At 39.5% G+C, this 17,139-nt stretch overlaps 1 protein-coding gene across 15 annotated transcripts in view; it reads left to right on the top strand.

The window, feature by feature from the left end:
• The window catches only part of tns1b (tensin 1b), a 249,357-nt gene that overhangs the window by 180,288 nt on the left and 51,930 nt on the right, over positions 1 to 17,139 (top strand). For 12 of the 15 annotated variants that reach the window (XM_034221400.1, XM_034221408.1, XM_034221407.1 and 9 more), the window contains 8 exons: positions 1,606 to 1,670; positions 2,843 to 2,926; positions 3,320 to 3,432; positions 3,516 to 3,576; positions 10,644 to 10,719; positions 14,216 to 14,345; positions 14,616 to 14,681; positions 15,055 to 15,177. In XM_034221400.1, coding sequence (XP_034077291.1) covers positions 1,606 to 1,670; positions 2,843 to 2,926; positions 3,320 to 3,432; positions 3,516 to 3,576; positions 10,644 to 10,719; positions 14,216 to 14,345; positions 14,616 to 14,681; positions 15,055 to 15,177 — 718 coding nt within the window. The remainder of the gene's footprint in view (positions 1 to 1,605; positions 1,671 to 2,842; positions 2,927 to 3,319; positions 3,433 to 3,515; positions 3,577 to 10,643; positions 10,720 to 14,215; positions 14,346 to 14,615; positions 14,682 to 15,054; positions 15,178 to 17,139) is intronic. The other 3 variants (XM_034221402.1, XM_034221401.1, XM_034221414.1) reach the window with 1 other exon arrangement.

A 17,139-nucleotide genomic window follows, 5' to 3' on the forward strand; every position in this document is an offset into this window, starting at 1 on the left:
AGGTTGTGTTGGTCACTAAGGAAGCAGTTGGGGATTCACATATCAACACATCATTTCCACTGGGCTCCTCTCAGCGACCTTTATCCTCCACAGTGGCCCTTCATGGTTGATGGACAGGAAAAATAATTGCCACCCGAGACTGGTTTGTTGCCATAGAAACATGTGCTTGGGCTTGGTAAACCACCCATTAAATGCCCAGGCAGTATATTTTTATAACATGAGTAGTTGCATATTTAATTGAAATACTACTAATGAAAGCAAGTCTTAAAAGAGGTACTTCACCAGTGTTACAGTCAGTCTACAGGTCTTCAGGGGTAATGTTTAGCCTGGAACAACAGTGTGTAATGTCTTCTGTGGTTTGTGAGGAGGTCTCCAAAGTCTGAATAAAAGCCCAGATGATGTCATCGGCTTGGCCTGGGATTCTGTATGTTACACTTTATAGCAGAAAGTTACAAACTGCAAATATGTAGTTTGAATTGAGTTGTGGACATTTACCAGGCATCAGAGGCTCAACAAAAAGATGATTACATGTTGCATTATGGGAAACATATTATGGTGCAATTTAAGAGGTTGACCCCAGGATATTTTATATTTATTCTTCTTACTTCAGGAGCTGAATAAATCTGGTATGAACCCAATCTGAGCAGACGCTGATGTGCTGTAAAGGAAAACACGTTATTAAAAGGAAGATAAAATAACTCCATCATGATGCCCATTTCTAAAAAGTTTGAAGACCAGACTTTTCATTTCTATCTGCAAGACAAGAAGCAAAGCACTTTGAACATGATTGTTTTCTGAATGGAGTTTGGATTGACCATGGCTTTGCTAACATTGTACAGAGAAGGGAGAAGTACGAAGTCCTTTTACTTAAAGAGTAAAAGTACAAGTACAAGAGTGTAGAAATACTCTGTTACAAGTAAAAGCCCTGCATTCTAAATGTTACTCAAATAAAAGTAGAAACGTGTTAGCATCAATATAAAGTACCAAAAGTAAAAGTAGTCGTTGAGCAGATTTGTCCATTTCAGAATAATATATGATATGTTTTATAATGATTGATCATGAAAGTGTTCTCAAAGCTGGTAAAGGTGCAGCTAGTTTGAATGACTTTGTATACTGCAGGGTAGCTGGTGGATTTACTCCAGGTGGAACTAAAGTCTGATTCAACACTTGATTATATTTCACATCATTCATCCACATCTGTAAAGTAACTAAAGGTAATAAATACATTTAGTGGAGTAGAAGTACACCATTCACTTCTGAATTATAGTGGTGTAGAAGTATGAAATAGCATTAAATAGAAATACTCGAGAAAGTGCAAGTATCTCAAACTTGAGTGAATGTACTTAATTACTTTACACCTCTGACATTGTACCTGCTAAAGATTTATTTTTGAGTGCAGCTTCTAACTTTGTGTGTGTGTTTCGGTGATGACACTACTATCTGATTTGGGTTCGGATCTTGCATTTTTGCATTGCAGAATAAAACGACCCTATAACCCCATCAACCGAAATGCTGATGATGTGGAACAATTACTCGAGGAGGCAGAGCATCATTGCCTGGAGGATACATCTGTGGTTGACTCTGGCTTGATTTATGTCTTTTCAGGGCAACCGGGGCAGAACAGGAGTGGTGGTGGCCGCCTACATGCATTACAGCAACATATCTGCCAGGTAGGTCTATGATCCATACTACACCTGCAGAGAGGAACTGTGTAGCACTGAGAGAGAGAGGAGTTGAAGTCATACAGAAATAGCGCAAATAGTAAAGGAGAAGTACACCAGTAGAATAGGGACACGAGAGGAAAAACTAAATGAAGCAGCATTGTTCATCACAAGACCGAAGCACACATTGGAACAGACGGAGATGTGATAAACACAAGAATGAGGGGCAGAACATGAGATCGGGCAACAGCATTTTTATTTGGAAAACAATTTGATATTGTAATTATAAGCAGAAAGCAATGAGTTAGCTTCTCACCAAATCACAAGACTCGAATTATAAGTGCCCACTTTTTCTTTATAGGATTTGATTTTAGATCTCATAGATAGGATGGCTTTCTCTTACATAAACCAAAGAGATGTGAATTATTAAATGATCAGAAGGAACACATGACTCGGTGTCGCCTCAGAAAGAACGCCAGGAACAAATGAAACGCACTCTGTGCCCTGCAAAAGTATTACATTTCTCTTTAAACTCATTACCTCACAAATCGTTTTAAAGCTGGCGTGAAGTAGCTGTGAAAACTGAAGTAGCAGCAAAAAGCCAGAACATGAAACCACTGTGACATTTGCCGTATGGGAATATAAATGTTACGTAAAAAAATGGCAATAAGGTGTTTTACTGTGTGCTAGGTTACGGAGGTTATGCAGAATTAGCTGTTAGAAATAAACACTGAGTGTAATTTAGTCTGCAAGATCTTAAGATGTGTATTCACTACACAAAATAGTCCATTTCAGAATGATGTCCCTTTAGTTACTGGATTATGATTATTGATGCATTAATGTGTTCATTACGCCATCAAAGGTAGAGCTAGTTTTATTTATTTTGGATACTGCTGCTGAATGTATTAAGTTAAGTCATTACTTAACATAGTTCATTTGTTGGTTGATTTATATTTTGCATTAGCTAATAATCTGTTAGATAAGAGTATTGAGTACAATATTTGCTTTGAAATTGTAGTGGAGTAGAAGTATCAAGTAGCATAAAGAGGCAATACTCAAGAAAAGTACAAGTAACATCAAATTTACTTTGATCACATTCCGAAATACCGTGGATTTACATTGCTTATACTCCAGTGGAAATAAAAGTTCTTTTTTGAAATAACCTCTCTGTTTGAATGCAGTGCTGACCAGGCTCTGGACAGGTTTGCCATGAAGCGCTTCTATGAAGACAAAGTGCTTCCTGTGGGCCAGCCATCCCAGAAAAGGTCTGTTGTTTATTGTATGAGTTTGACCCCAGTGAAATGTCTCTTTCAAAAACCCTGTGTCTTTTTAAACCTACACATATTTAAAGCTGGGTTTTGGATTTGAATATGATGTTAATTTGTCTGACTTGTTGTTGAATGTATCTGTCTGCTGTTTGGTGCTGGGCTGGGAATGTAATATCTGCGGGTTGGTCACTACCAACACTCATTGAGTATAAAACAAATATGTAATAGAATAAAAACAAGGTAGAAGGTTGACTTATTTAGCATGGCTAAAAACATGTATTGTTGTTGCGAGAGTTGAGGGACAAATACTGCGTCAGAATCATACCTTTATCCCTTTATTGTAAACATAGCAATTATAATTGGAGTTCTCTCTTTATTTATCTTGCTCAGGTATGTGGAGTACTTCAGTGGCTTGCTCTCTGGACATATCAAGATCAACAACAAACCCCTGTTCCTTCACCATGTGATCCTGCACGGCATCCCAAACTTCGAGTCCAAAGGAGGTTAGTGCAGAAATGCTCTCACACATAAGCAACTTCACATAAACTTCTTCATTTTGTAACTTTTTCAAAAAATGGTTTTGCAGGTTGTCGTCCTTTTCTCAAGATCTACCAGGCCATGCAGCCCGTGTACACATCTGGGATTTAGTAAGTCTTAAAACACACTCTCACTCAAATGCTTTTACAAGATTCCAGGGGTAGCTAGCTCGTGGTGGCTCAATCATAAAAAAAAACAGATTTTCCTTTATAGCCTCTCCCTTTACTCCCTTCCCCCCAATATCCACATTCACCGTCACCCCTGCCAGTTTATACTCTATGCTTGCCTCACATTATTGTGTTTAGCTAGCCTCCCCAGCTGCAGGCTCTTGTTTCCCTACGTTAGATCCCGCAGTCACTTCTAGTGTTATTTGTGACCGGAGAGCCAATTAAACAGTTAGACAGGCATCCGTGTGGACGCCTGCAGGGTATGACTGCCAAAAGGACCTTGCTCAGGTATGTTGGTTCTGGTTCCCAGAGCCAGACAGGAAATAATGGTTTCTATGATTTTTCTGTTGTTGTTTTGGGAAGAGTGGAGGTTAAGGAGAGGATAGCAGGGGAGCGCTGCCCTCAGATGAATGAGGCACAGGTCACAGTGATACCACATTTAAAAGCATTTAACACATAACAGACAGACTGTTTTATCGTGGTGCATAGTGTGCTTGTTCTTATAGGAAACACATGCATGCAGAGTTCAGACCATGCCGTTTCCATACTGTAGCTAAAAATGCAATTTGTACACCTCCCTAGTATTTTAAACTTTAACAACTTAATACATTAACCAATAAGATTCATATTGTGTCACCTACTGCAGCTCTGAGAGCACCGGGACCTTTTAACAAAACTGTTCATGAACAATGATATAAAGCTTTAATGCCAAATCAGGTGCTTTAGTGAAAGCACCAGCACTCATAGAAAGCTTGCATTGGACAATCCCGTAACCGGCAATCCAGAGCTGTACAACCCTGCAATGAGGGAGTACACAAATGTTAATTGTCATTAAGTAACTTGTGTTATTTGGCCATTATTTAAATGACACTCTCAGACCTCCGCACAATCCATCACTAATCTCTGCAGAGTGTGGTTTGTTGTGAAGGGACCCTAACCTTGGGGACAGAGCAAAAAGCATTTATATATTATCACTTTAAGAAGTTTGAATGCCTAATGTGTTTGCCAACTAAATAACTTTATTTAGAGGTTTGTTTCTGTCCATTCGATTAATATAAGTCCAATATCAACTGGCCTTTAAGCTCTGTTTTGGTCTCCTCCTACTACTTTGGGTCACAACTTGCTATTTATCTGCTAAATATCCAGTGAGTTAATCTGCTAGAATGCTAGATTAAATATTTGTCTGTCATTTGATACTGTACAAGTAACATACAGAGTGTTTATCAGAGCTTTCATGCTTGAAAGTGAGGGCAGAGTTTGTAGGCGAGAAACCAAAACAGTTAGCTAAAAGATGCTAAAATGCTTCAGATAACCGAGAGTTCTTAATAATCCTTTGTAAATGTTTCGTAAAAAAGACACGTTTAACATTACCCATACCAATTTGGTATTAAATTCCCTAATCCCTATCTCCTGCCTTTTACCCTATCCTTGCTTTTGCCCTCTGAGTTTAAGGGTGCAGCTTTTCTGAAACGTTGTTAAAATTGTAACTGTAAACAGTGAAGCCTGCTTGTGTGGAACATGTCTAGCGTTAATACATACACACATTTACAGCATACACCTAACTAAGTGTGACATTAGTGCGCATACATTTCCAGACTGTCGACCGCTTAGAGCCCCAAATCACATTCCTCCCCCCTTTCTCTCACATGCTCTCTATTAGCACCCTCTACCCTTTGATCCCTCTCTCCTCATGTAGACACTAATACCCAAAATTAGCCAAGCGCTGCTACGCCCTGTGATGGCCACTGTTCAAGCATATATCTGATTGTTAGTAGACGATGGAGATCATGTGAACATAGTTATACCCAGACAAGTAACATCAAAAAGAAAATGATGTAGCAGAGTTATGTTGGATTAGACCGGTGTTTCTCAAAACCTAGGAGGTGCAGAGGCATGACAAGGAGACAGGCGAGAGACCAGGAGGAAAAACGGTTATTAAAAAAAAATAAAAATCATAATTTGAAAAATAATTGATTTGAAAATAATATGATACAGTACAATTACTTCTGGGTCTCTGTGTTTCATTCAAGCTCGGCTCTGTGTGTGTGTGTGTGTGTGTGTGTGTGTGTGGAACGAGCCATTTTGTGTGTGCGCGCGCGAGCGAGAGAGAGAGAGCACCGGTACCGGAGATCGTTGTTGTTAGCTTCTGGTGCTAGCGAGCTACGCTAACGGATATAAGGAGCTTTTTCAACAACAAGGTGGAAGAGAGTCCTCTCCTGTCAGAGAGGCTCAGTGAACTAAAGGACTCTCTGAGTGTTTAGATAGTTAACTTAAGGCCCCAGCCACACGAGGACGAAAACGGTCGTTTGCGTTACTGTTTAGTGTCATATAGACCGTTCGGCCACACGAGGACGACCGAATACGGCACTAAACGACTGCGGAAACGATAACGGGTCCCAAGGTGGATAGAACGGCATACGCAACGCTCTGGGGGTTCCGACGGCTCCGTGTGTACGCCCTATACCAGGGGTGCCCAACCAGTCGATCGCGATCGACCGGTCGATCGCGGAGAGATTCCCAGTCGATCGCGAGATGTGTCTAAAAATAGAACAACAATATTCAATTTTATCGTTAATGTCCTATAACATAATCTTCCTGTGCCAGAATAATGCACTTGAACGCATCAAAGCTTTGTGATTGGCCGGCGTGACCCCATGTGTCGGGGCGTGGCTGGTGGGCAGTGGGCAGTGCACTAGTTCGCTAACGTTGTCCAGTCCGTGTCAACACACAGGAGTGACAGTCCGCACACACACAAGACCGCAATTATGGCAGAATCAAAACATATATAATTTTCACTCCGAGTGGGAGGATGATTATTTTTGTATCTATTCCAATTCAAAGTCCATCTGTCTCATCTGCAATGCGAGCGTGGCTTTATCGAAGAAGGGTAATTTAGGAGCGGCATTTCAAAACAGTGCACAAACGCTACGAGACGGAATTCCCTCCTAATTCTGCCCTACGCTCCCAAAAGGGGAGGGACCTGAAAGGATAGCTAAATGCACAGAAGTCCATTTTCACCAGGCCCAACAACAAGAGCAAGGCTGCTACCATAGCATCTTATCGTGTCAGTCACGTTCTTGCGAAAAACATGAAGTCTTTCAAAGACGGCGACGTTGTGAAAGAAGCATTCCTGGAGGCTGCCGACGCGCTTTTGGGGGACAGTAAAAATAACAGTAGCATTTCAACAGGTTTTTGATATGATAAAAACTCAAGTTAGATACCGTTATTAATCAGCTGTAAGTTTGAGTTTGTTTGAACTTATTAGTTATAATTATTGTACACAATGGTATAAGAATGCAAACTTAAATTGATTATAGTCTATTATCAATTCAGGTTAAGAAACTAGTGTTGCTTGAATCCTATTTTAAAGGCATTTCTTTTTATAATCCACTAAAATGCAACATGTTTGATTCTATTAATTTTGTCTTTTTTATTGTGTAGCTTCAGATCTGAGTTGTCTTATTAGTAAGCCTAATTTATACTTTTGTAGCAACACTATTTTTTATATAATGGCAGTTTTATACAAGTAGAAGTGTGTATTTACCTGGTAGTAGGCTGTCAGTAATGGCTACGCCTCTCTATTTGGACTGGTAGATCTCGGCAGACTGGCAACTTTAAAAGTAGCTCTCGGTTCAAAAAAGGTTGGGCACCCCTGCCTTATACGATCATTTTCTGATAATGATGAGGCAATAGCCCTGCCTCTCCCCACCTCTGCTGCTCACCCCAGCGTCAAAGCAAACTGCACACTGAATTCAGATTATTTATCTTTCTCTCGATATGGACCTAAACGCGAGTGAAGTCTAATCTGACAGGACGGAGACACCTCTCAAACTACCTAAACTAGTTATAAATATGTTTATTTTTACTGTCGGCCGGGTCACTCCTTACTGGATCAGCTGCTGCATGAAACAGACACTGGCGCTGTCCAAAGAGAGGGAGGAAAAAGAGAGGCTCCATGTATTTTATTATTATATTATATAGAGTCGTTATTCATTTGTTTTAAAGCTCAATAAATAACAAAGAAGACCTTTGACCGGCACTTTTATAATTTTGTCGGAAGATTTAAACTTTAATACACGTTGACTGGCGAGAAACTCTGCCCGGTTCCCTTGGCCCCCACCGCGGAGAATAAACAGAAGGGCAACCATGACAACCATGCTTCTTCGCTGCTTTTGTGGAGGAAGTTACAGCGCCACGTACAGGCTCGGCATATGTACTGCAGCTTCTCCAGCGGTTGGAGATAAACGGAGCTGTCTCGTGTGGACAGACACTATCCGGTGAATATTGCGTGTGGACGCAAGCTTTTTTGCGATTGCGTTTGCATTAATCCTATGCGTTTAGCCGTTTTCGTCCTCGTGTGGCCGGGGCCTTAGTCTAAGTTATCTCAGTGGGTCTCAAACGGTTTGGTCACCATTAATGTAAACAATTATTTCCAAAGCACACGTTTATATGATCATTATAGTTGTAAAAAAATAAAAAAATGAAAAACAGGTTTGAAATACTATATGACAGTAAAAAAAGATTAAAAGGGTGATTTATAAAATATCCATTCAATTCAATTCAATTCAAAACCTTTATTTATCCAGGTAAAATCCCATTGAGATCAATGATCTCTTTTTCAAGGGAGACCTGCAGCAGTAGGTTCCACAAGAAGACATAAACAACAGAACAACAAAAGGACATCATACAGCAAAATGTACAGGGATTACAATTTACATATTTAACCACAAGTACAGGTACCAACAGCATCTGATTTTGTAGCATCCAACCGAGCTTTAAAAACATGTAGTGGTACTAGCTTGGTAATTTTCCATTCTTTTTGCAGACTGTTCCATGTTAGTGGAGCTGCACATCTAAAAGCTTTCTTCCCTAAGACAGTCCTAGCACTTGGCACATTTAATAAAACCACAGCATGCGATCTCAGGCAATAAGTACTTTCAATACGCAGAGAGATCAGGGAGCAGATATAAGATGGTAGTTTATCCAACATGGCTTTGTAAATGAAAAAGTACCAGTGACTGAGCCTCCGTACAGTAAGTGATGGCATAACCGCCTTGGTATACAGGGTACAGTGATGCGTGAGTGCTTTACAATTTGTCAAAAATCTCAGTGCACTGTGATACGCAGCATCTAACTTGCTCAGGTAATTGGAAGGTGCATTCATATATAACAAATCACCATAATCCAGCACAGGTAAAAAGGTCACAGTGACTAGCCTTTTCCTGGCCTCAAGCGAGAAACAGGACTTATTTCTGTAAAAGAAACCTAGCCTAACCCTCAGCTTTTTAAGCAGGTTATTGACATGAAGTTTAAAAGTGAGACAGTCATCAAGCCAGATACCCAAGTATTTGTAACAGGTAACCACTTCAAGTTGTATTTCTTGCGTAGTTACAATATCCAAAGCAGTCTCTGGTGTATTTTTAGCTTTAGCTTTAGAAAATAGCATTACCTTGGTTTTATCCACATTTAAAAGAAGCTTAAGCTCAGAAAGCTGAGCCTGAATAATGTTAAAAACAGCCTGTAATTTAACAACAGCCTCGTTAATCGAGGGACCTGCACAGTACATAACGGCATCGTCCGCATAAAAATGTAAGGTTGCTCCTTCGACATTTTCACCTAAACTATTAATATAGATAGAGAATAATAGCGGACCTAAAACTGAACCTTGTGGTACACCATTAGTGATGTTTAACCACTCAGAAGACAGCCCATCAAACTGAACACATTGGGATCTTTCAGAGAGGTAGTTTACAAACCACCCCACTGCATGGCTGGACATGCCTATACTGACCAGCCTTTGCTTCAAAATGCAATGATCGACAGTATCAAAAGCTTTGGATAGGTCAACAAATAGAGCTGCACAACTCTGCTTATTATCTCAAATACTCGCCACATCATTCACCACTTTCATTGTGGCAGTGATGGTGCCATGTTGTTTTCTGAAGCCTGACTGATGTTTAGACAGGATGTCATTGTTACATAAAAACTCCTTTACTTGTTCACTCACTAAGCGTTCAAGAACCTTGGCCAGAACTGACAATTTAGAGATGGGTCTATAATTGTTTAATAAGGTGGCCTCCCCTCCTTTTAGTAGTGGCAGGACATAAGCTGACTTCCATACTTTTGGGATTTTGTTCGTGCTGAGGGAGAGGTTAAAAAGAGTAGTAAGAGGTGGAGCAATAAAATCTGCAGCTATCTTTAAAAAGTAAATCTGTTTACAGTTCTGTTTCATGGGTGTTGAGAGATGTATCCATAGATCTCTTCATGTTGCTCTCAAAGTGCACCAGATTGATGCTTTTAACTTCAATATTTAAAAATAAATCTTCCCGGGGGAGCATGCCCCCGGACCCCACTATGTGAGGGCCACTCCCCACTAATAAAAATAGCACTTTATCCCTGCTTACACCTATATGCCGTGAACTGATTATCGAGCCTTCATTGTAACAGTCGCGGGTACATTGTGTATATGCGGGGGGAGTGCTGCAGTAGAAAATTCAACTGTAGCGCCCGGTACCTTAATGGGAAACCCTAAATGTTTGAACACCCTCTATGAAACGTCAAGCTACCCCACAGCACCCCCAAAAGAAATCTCTGGCGCCGCCACTGAGCCTGCAACCCTGTTCTTTCTTTTCATTTTTTTGCACAGATTGCAAATTGGCAAAGTATTATAATTGATTGTTCTAGCAAAGGGATTGCACAATTGTATTATCTATTTATTGTTTTGAGCACACAGATTTATGGAGCATTGTTTTATTATCACTGTTCTAGCAAAGTCATTTTTACATTTTTTTGAAAGGAATGCTCACATTCATATTGATGTATTTTAATAAATGTTAACTTGGCCCATTACGTGACTCTTTGTGTTGGGGGGGCCCGACTTTTTTTTTCCTCCAAAGGGGGGGCCTGACAGAAAAAGTTTGAGAACCACTGGATTAGACTGTGATCATTTTACAGAAGTAATGATGGAGGCAGGCGTGTTATTTAACATGTGGTGGTTTCTTCTTTTGCAGTAATGTTCTGGGTGACAGCCAGACCAGCATCTGTATCACCATTGAACCCGGTCTTCTTCTGAAAGGTGACATCTTGGTAAGAAAAGCCAAGACACAGAGACAGAGAAGGAAATCTTAGTTGTACAGTATATACGATTTTTAGAACACATTGTTACATTTCAACTTGGAAAAAATAAACTGAAAACACTTATTTTCTTATGTGAAACTAATAACAGAAAGTTTATTGTCTTACTTATAAATACAAATAAATGGATGTTAAATGATGATTATCTGTGTATGAAAACAGCTGCAAAAACGAACAGATGATGCACTATTTTATTATTTTTTAGTACAAAGGGAATTGACTTTTTTTCTCCATTCTGACATTGGGTGAATATACTGCTGCAGCAGTTTATGGTGTCCATTCATAAAGGAAATAGGGCCATAAAATCTCAGGGGAAGACCGTTGACTGGTACCTCATTTTATAGACTCATTAGCACACAATATGTTTGCTGGAAACAATGACGTCAAAAAGGCTATGCACAGACTTCCTTTCCAGCAGTGCTACACAGGGTTTTACTTAAACATGACATAATCATAAGTAAGTTGTGTTTCAGATGTGTATTTTTAGATAAAATAAGTTAAGTACATTATCCAACATGCTTCCAACCGTTTTACAACTGAGAGAAATCTGTAATTTAAATTATGTAAATGGTCCATTACATTTGATCATCTAATGGTAAAGTATCCCCGTTGGCATGTTTTAGCATTGGGGCGTCTAATAGACTTTTAAGATCTTAGTCGTTTTTAAATGTATATTTAATTTAAGTCATAAGCAAATCCATAACATTCTGCTACTTAGTAATCATTTATCATTTACCTAGTATATCATTCCAATAGCTTGCATATAGACTCTTATTTCACTTTTTTTAAACTATTCCTTTCTTTTTGCATTTACTTTTAATATTTACTTGCACTATATTTCTCTGTAATATTGTGTTGCACTGTTGGAGAAGCCTGTGACCTAAGATTTTCATCGACATAACTACTTTGTAGCTATGGTTGTATGACTAATAAAGAACCTTGAACCTTGAACTGTGTAAAAGAGATCCAAAATAAAGTAGCGCCTGTTGCTTATTTTGCATTTGTTTAAGCAGAAGAACTGCATACATAGGCAACGTTTCTGCTTCTACTGTCATTCAGGCCTTAACGTTATCCATGAGATGTCCCCGGGCCCATACATTAAACATGGATCATTTTTAAAGGAGCACATACTGTATTATTCTCAAGGCTGTTCAGAGCTGAGCTCATATCTCATCCTTTATTTAAGACACACTAATGGATTCTGCTGAATGCATCATCAGACTGAGCCCTGCTCGGAATGATTCAGATAACACGGAGAATGTGAGCTGTGGCCTGATGGCCACATGGAAGAGACATTACTCAGCATGGAGTGTGCTCCTACATTTAAAACTGCTCTGGCATGTGTTTGTTGAAATGAGTTGTGGATAATATGACTAATTACTGAATGGTTAGATTACATAAAGATAACCTCAGAGGAAAATCTTTATAAAGATGATTTCAATTATTCAGGTTTGGCTTTTTGCTTCCATCATTGGCCACTGGAAGTCAGTTTAATTCAAAGTTCAGTTTGAAGTCAGCAACACAAATAGGAGCTTATAGGAATAGCTCAACGTATTTGCAAATTAACTAATGTGTTTCCTTGCTAGGAGTTTGATGAGAAGACCACCATGTTAATGCCTCTACAGTAAATAGACACTTAGCCTTTTCTAGCACAAAAACCCACCCTACCAAACGTTTTCTAATGCACACAATATACCAGGTTTGTTTCATCACTACAAAACACAAACAATACACATAACAAGTTGTGTTTGTATGAGGTGTTGTGAGCTGAACTATTTCCTGGCAGGGTGCAGTGGTTTCCTGACAAAACAATATCTCGTTTTTGGTACAAATTGTATATAATGAGATATAATGTGCAAACAAGCTAACAAACTGTTGACTGTAGCTTTGAGAGAGGCAACAATCTTCTCAGCACAATTAGCCTAGCAATAACATGAGAAAACGATTAGCCTGCATGCGACCATAATTAAAAGGAAAACATTATACCAACACCTAATAAGCTCTCTAATCATCACATTATATCAGTTTTATTTAATTAATCAAACCATGAAAATAAGTTATGGTTTTACGAGGCGTTATGTGCTGGACTATTTCCTGCCTGCGTGCAGTGATTTCCTGCTATAAAAATGTAAATGTTGGTACGATTTCTTTTTTTTTTATAGATATAACATCTTAATTAGTAAGCTGAGGAATACTAAGAAATATATTTGTTCTACATTTTGCCAGGTTAGCTGTTTCCCACTGTGTCCAGTCTTGTGCCTATACTAAGCTAAGCTAAAACTGCTAGCTGTAGATTCATATTAACAGTAAGAGAGAGGCACCATTATTTTCCTCTTTTCCTCAGTAATGGAGCAAATAAGCTCAAGGCAAGGCAAGGCAAGTTTATTTATATAGCACTTTTCAACACAAGGCAATTCAAAGTGCTTTAGCTCAAGCAATTTATCTAAAAAGTAAGACTATTCATTCAACATTGCACATTATTTGTCTAGACATCAGGGTTGAATAGGTTTGGTTAGCATAGCGCCTTTGCTAAGGCAACATGTAAGCTCCAAATTAATGTTTTCCTTTCTATGTATTGTTCTCAGTCTTGGCTCAACAGCATTGTGTTCCTCAGTGGGAGGTTTGCGGTATTCCCAGAAAGCTGCACTAAGCCACAGGATATTCTAGCTTGCCTTCCTCTCGCCCTCCATCCTTTATGTGCTTTTGTGGATTTTGGAACTTATATGTTTTGCCCCACAAGTAGAGAGTATGTGGAAAGCAACGTGCCACTTTCCTCAAAATCATATTTCAATTGAGTTTTTAGCTGCTGTGTTTATGTAGTTCCATTTTGACTTATGGTAAGGTCTATATAATTATGTCAGGTATTTATTTCAACTTTTACAGCCGCAGTTTGCGAGGTGCAAGTTGTTTGCGTTAAAGGGTATTCCTCCAGTACCTGTAAATGTGAGGTCCTTGTAAAAAAGGTCCAGGCTTCCCAACAGGAAACAGCAGGAGGGAGAGAATATTTTCCTGGTTTTAGTGTTGCTCCTAAAGCCGTTTGTGTTGCAGTTTGGACAGTAATGCCAGTGGAGAGGCCATACATTAGGAGGGATATATACTGTATATATATATCAAAAAAGTCTTAAATGCTTTCTCTAGCGCTGAGCCAGTGTAAAGAAAGAGCCACTATGAATCAGGCTGGCATGTCTCTGGCTCGTGTTTCACAAGGATCGTTTTATATTGCTCAGCTATTCAATCCTTAGAATGATTAGATTTTGCTGAAATGATTTGTTTTCCTTATCAGACTTGACACATTGTGTAAATTCATCCTGAAATGGTTATTTATTTGATATTCAGTGTACCTGTGGACTTAAAAGGAATCCAATGTTATTAAGTTGTCTGTTAGATTCTGCATTGCTGCTACTATTCAGTGTGGTTTGAGTTCCCTCTGATGTTTTTCACCCCACAGTTGAAGTGCTACCACAAGCGTTACCGCAGCCCGTGCCGAGACGTGATATTCCGGGTGCAGTTTCACACCTGCGCCGTGCACGACCTGGGGATTGTGTTTGGAAAGGACGAGCTCGATGAGACATTTAAAGGTAAGGGATAGAGTTCTTTGAATATCAATACAATTGACATCACATGTCATTTAGCTAATGCTTTTATTCAAATAACCTGAAATACACTCTAATATCTTTAATGATGGAGCAGGTCCTTGGGATCGAATCACTGACCCCTGGTTGGTTGACACCCATTTATCCCCTGAGCCACAACCGCCCTATTTGCCCCAAATGAGTTTGCGATAATGTATGAATAATTTCATAACTTTGCTGTTAACCAAAGAGTTCATTTTTATGTATTGTGTGCAGATGAGAGGTTTCCAGAATATGGGAAAGTGGAGTTTATTTTCTCCTTTGGACCAGAGAAATTACATGGTAAGAGCCAAGGTGCAATTTTGGAACAACTAACAAATATCATACTTCACCTTTATTCATATTTTTAGACCATTTTTGCCTGGCAGTATAGTAGTATGTGGATGACGCAAGCCACGCTTCAACAACTGTCATTGAGGTGACAGTACTGTCAGTCCTCTGAGTTATTTATTATTCTGAACGCAGAACAAAGTATCGGACAAATCAAACATGCTGCAAAAAGTGGGAAAAGTTTCAATAAAACAAATCTGCAGTATCTTAACTGTATCATGTGGCGGGATATATATTTCTTTCTTCACATTCTGAGTATAATACATGTTTCTCTCTTATGGTTAAAAGACATTCACATGTTCTGCTCTGCCTCTCTGTACTTCGGGTCCAGGTGTGGATCAACTTGAAAACGGGCCGAGCGTCTCGGTTGACTACAACACTCAGGACCCTCTGATCCGCTGGGACTCCTACGAAAACTTCAACCAGAACTGTGAGGACAACACAGACGGTACGTGAATCATTATACAATGTAATATGCATTACACTCTACAGATTCTCTGCTACATACTACATACATACATACATACATACATACTACATACTTCACTAGGTAACGCGTGGCTCACAGAAATGATTGCTAACATACACACATGTACACACTGAGCTGTAATTAATACATTACTGGACATTTTCTCTATTTTTGTCCATGAGTTTAGGTAAGTTGCATTTTTAGAGCATGCTATATTAAGATGGCGAACATTATACCTGCTTTACAGAATGTAAACATTGGCATTGCATGCGTCATAGCATCCTGGCATTAGCATTTAGCTTCAAGCCATGTTAGTGCTTCATCTTTAACTTACCAAATCTATGATGGCAATGGATGAAGGATTTGGTGGGAACTCGTGAAAGTGAAAAGAAATATAGTGTCTGTGGGTCTATTATACAAAGAAGGCAGAACTTTTTTTTCCTGTTTTACGACTTAACAAGATTATTTTCTCAGAATTCTGGGAAAAGATTTTCTGGGGAAATAAAGAAGCCTGTTTTTACCATGAAAACTTTTCTCAGAATTCTGATACAACCCTGATAATCTTGTTAATTCGGAAAGAAAGAAAGAAATCTCTCAATTGAATATATTATTAGAATTTATTTTAGGTAACTCAATTGCAAGATTCATGTAGCTGCCTATGATCCATTACCACTGCATTGCTTGCATAGTTTTGTCAATTTCTAGCAAGCACACCTCAATAACAGGCTGCACGAGCTCTCTTCAATAGCTGTTTGTGTTCTGGGGTCTGAGAAATGTATTTTTAGGGACATACCACTCCTCACCTTCCTTGTAAACTGTGCATGTGACTGTGGACATGCTCTTTAATGTGGTTGAGAGGAAGAAGCTGGGATTGTATTTAAGTGTCTCTCCTCTTGACACACACACACACACACACACACACACACACCCACACACACACACCCACACACACACACACCCACACACACACACACACACACACACACACACACACACACACACACACACACACACACACACACACACACAGACCTCCGTAACAAGGCTGCTTTTGTTGTTCTGCGTGACACCTTTTCCCCCTGCTTCCTCATGGAGTTTAAAGACCTTTTCACACTTTCATCACTTAAAACCTCCCACACGATAGGGTCAAACTGAAGTCAAATGAAAGTGTAAATCATTATTGGAATGTTTACTGAGAAACCCTGACACTAAAACGCTTTTGGAGTATTGATTAGTTTCTTTAATGCATCACAAAGTTACAGCCAAGCATCATATCGACGTAGGAGAAATACAAAGTCTGCTGATGCACAGTGTTTATCTCACGTATCAACCCTGATCAGTATCACACTGTTTTCCTGCTGCCCGAGTTGTAAATAGTATATCATGTTTTGAAATGGAGGAGAGGAATTGGTATCTGAATTCATTTGTGGTGAGATGGTGGCTGCTGAGAAACCGAAGGCCCTGTGGGAGTTGAGTACAGGACATTCCTGGACTCAGCAGCCGCAGGCATGGACTTCCTGCTCAGGGAGCGGTGGTCACTCTGCGACCAAAGTGATACTTTCACTGCCACCCTATAATAACAGGCACTGCTACGCCCTGAGAGATAGCAGGGAGCCTGCTGGCCTTCCAGAGAGCTGCAGTAGTTGGGATGGTCTAACCCAGTCTCACGGCATTTCGTGTTCACCAACACGATTTTTAATCTATTGATTCGTGTTCCCCAACACGATTTGCCCCTTTTTTTCGTGTTGCACAGCACGGACATAGGCATTACCCAAGATCCTCAGCTATGGTTTTAAGCTCGTTTATTGGATGTTTTAGCCGCAATGCATGCTGGGATTTGGTGTTTATATGATATGAAATCCGGAAAACATTTGTGTACCTTGTGTGCATCTAGTGGTTAAAGCACGATATTGAATTATTGTGTTTGATTAAAAAAATATT

This window comes from Gymnodraco acuticeps, unplaced genomic scaffold, assembly GCF_902827175.1.
Source record: "Gymnodraco acuticeps unplaced genomic scaffold, fGymAcu1.1, whole genome shotgun sequence".
NCBI lineage: Eukaryota > Metazoa > Chordata > Actinopteri > Perciformes > Bathydraconidae > Gymnodraco > Gymnodraco acuticeps.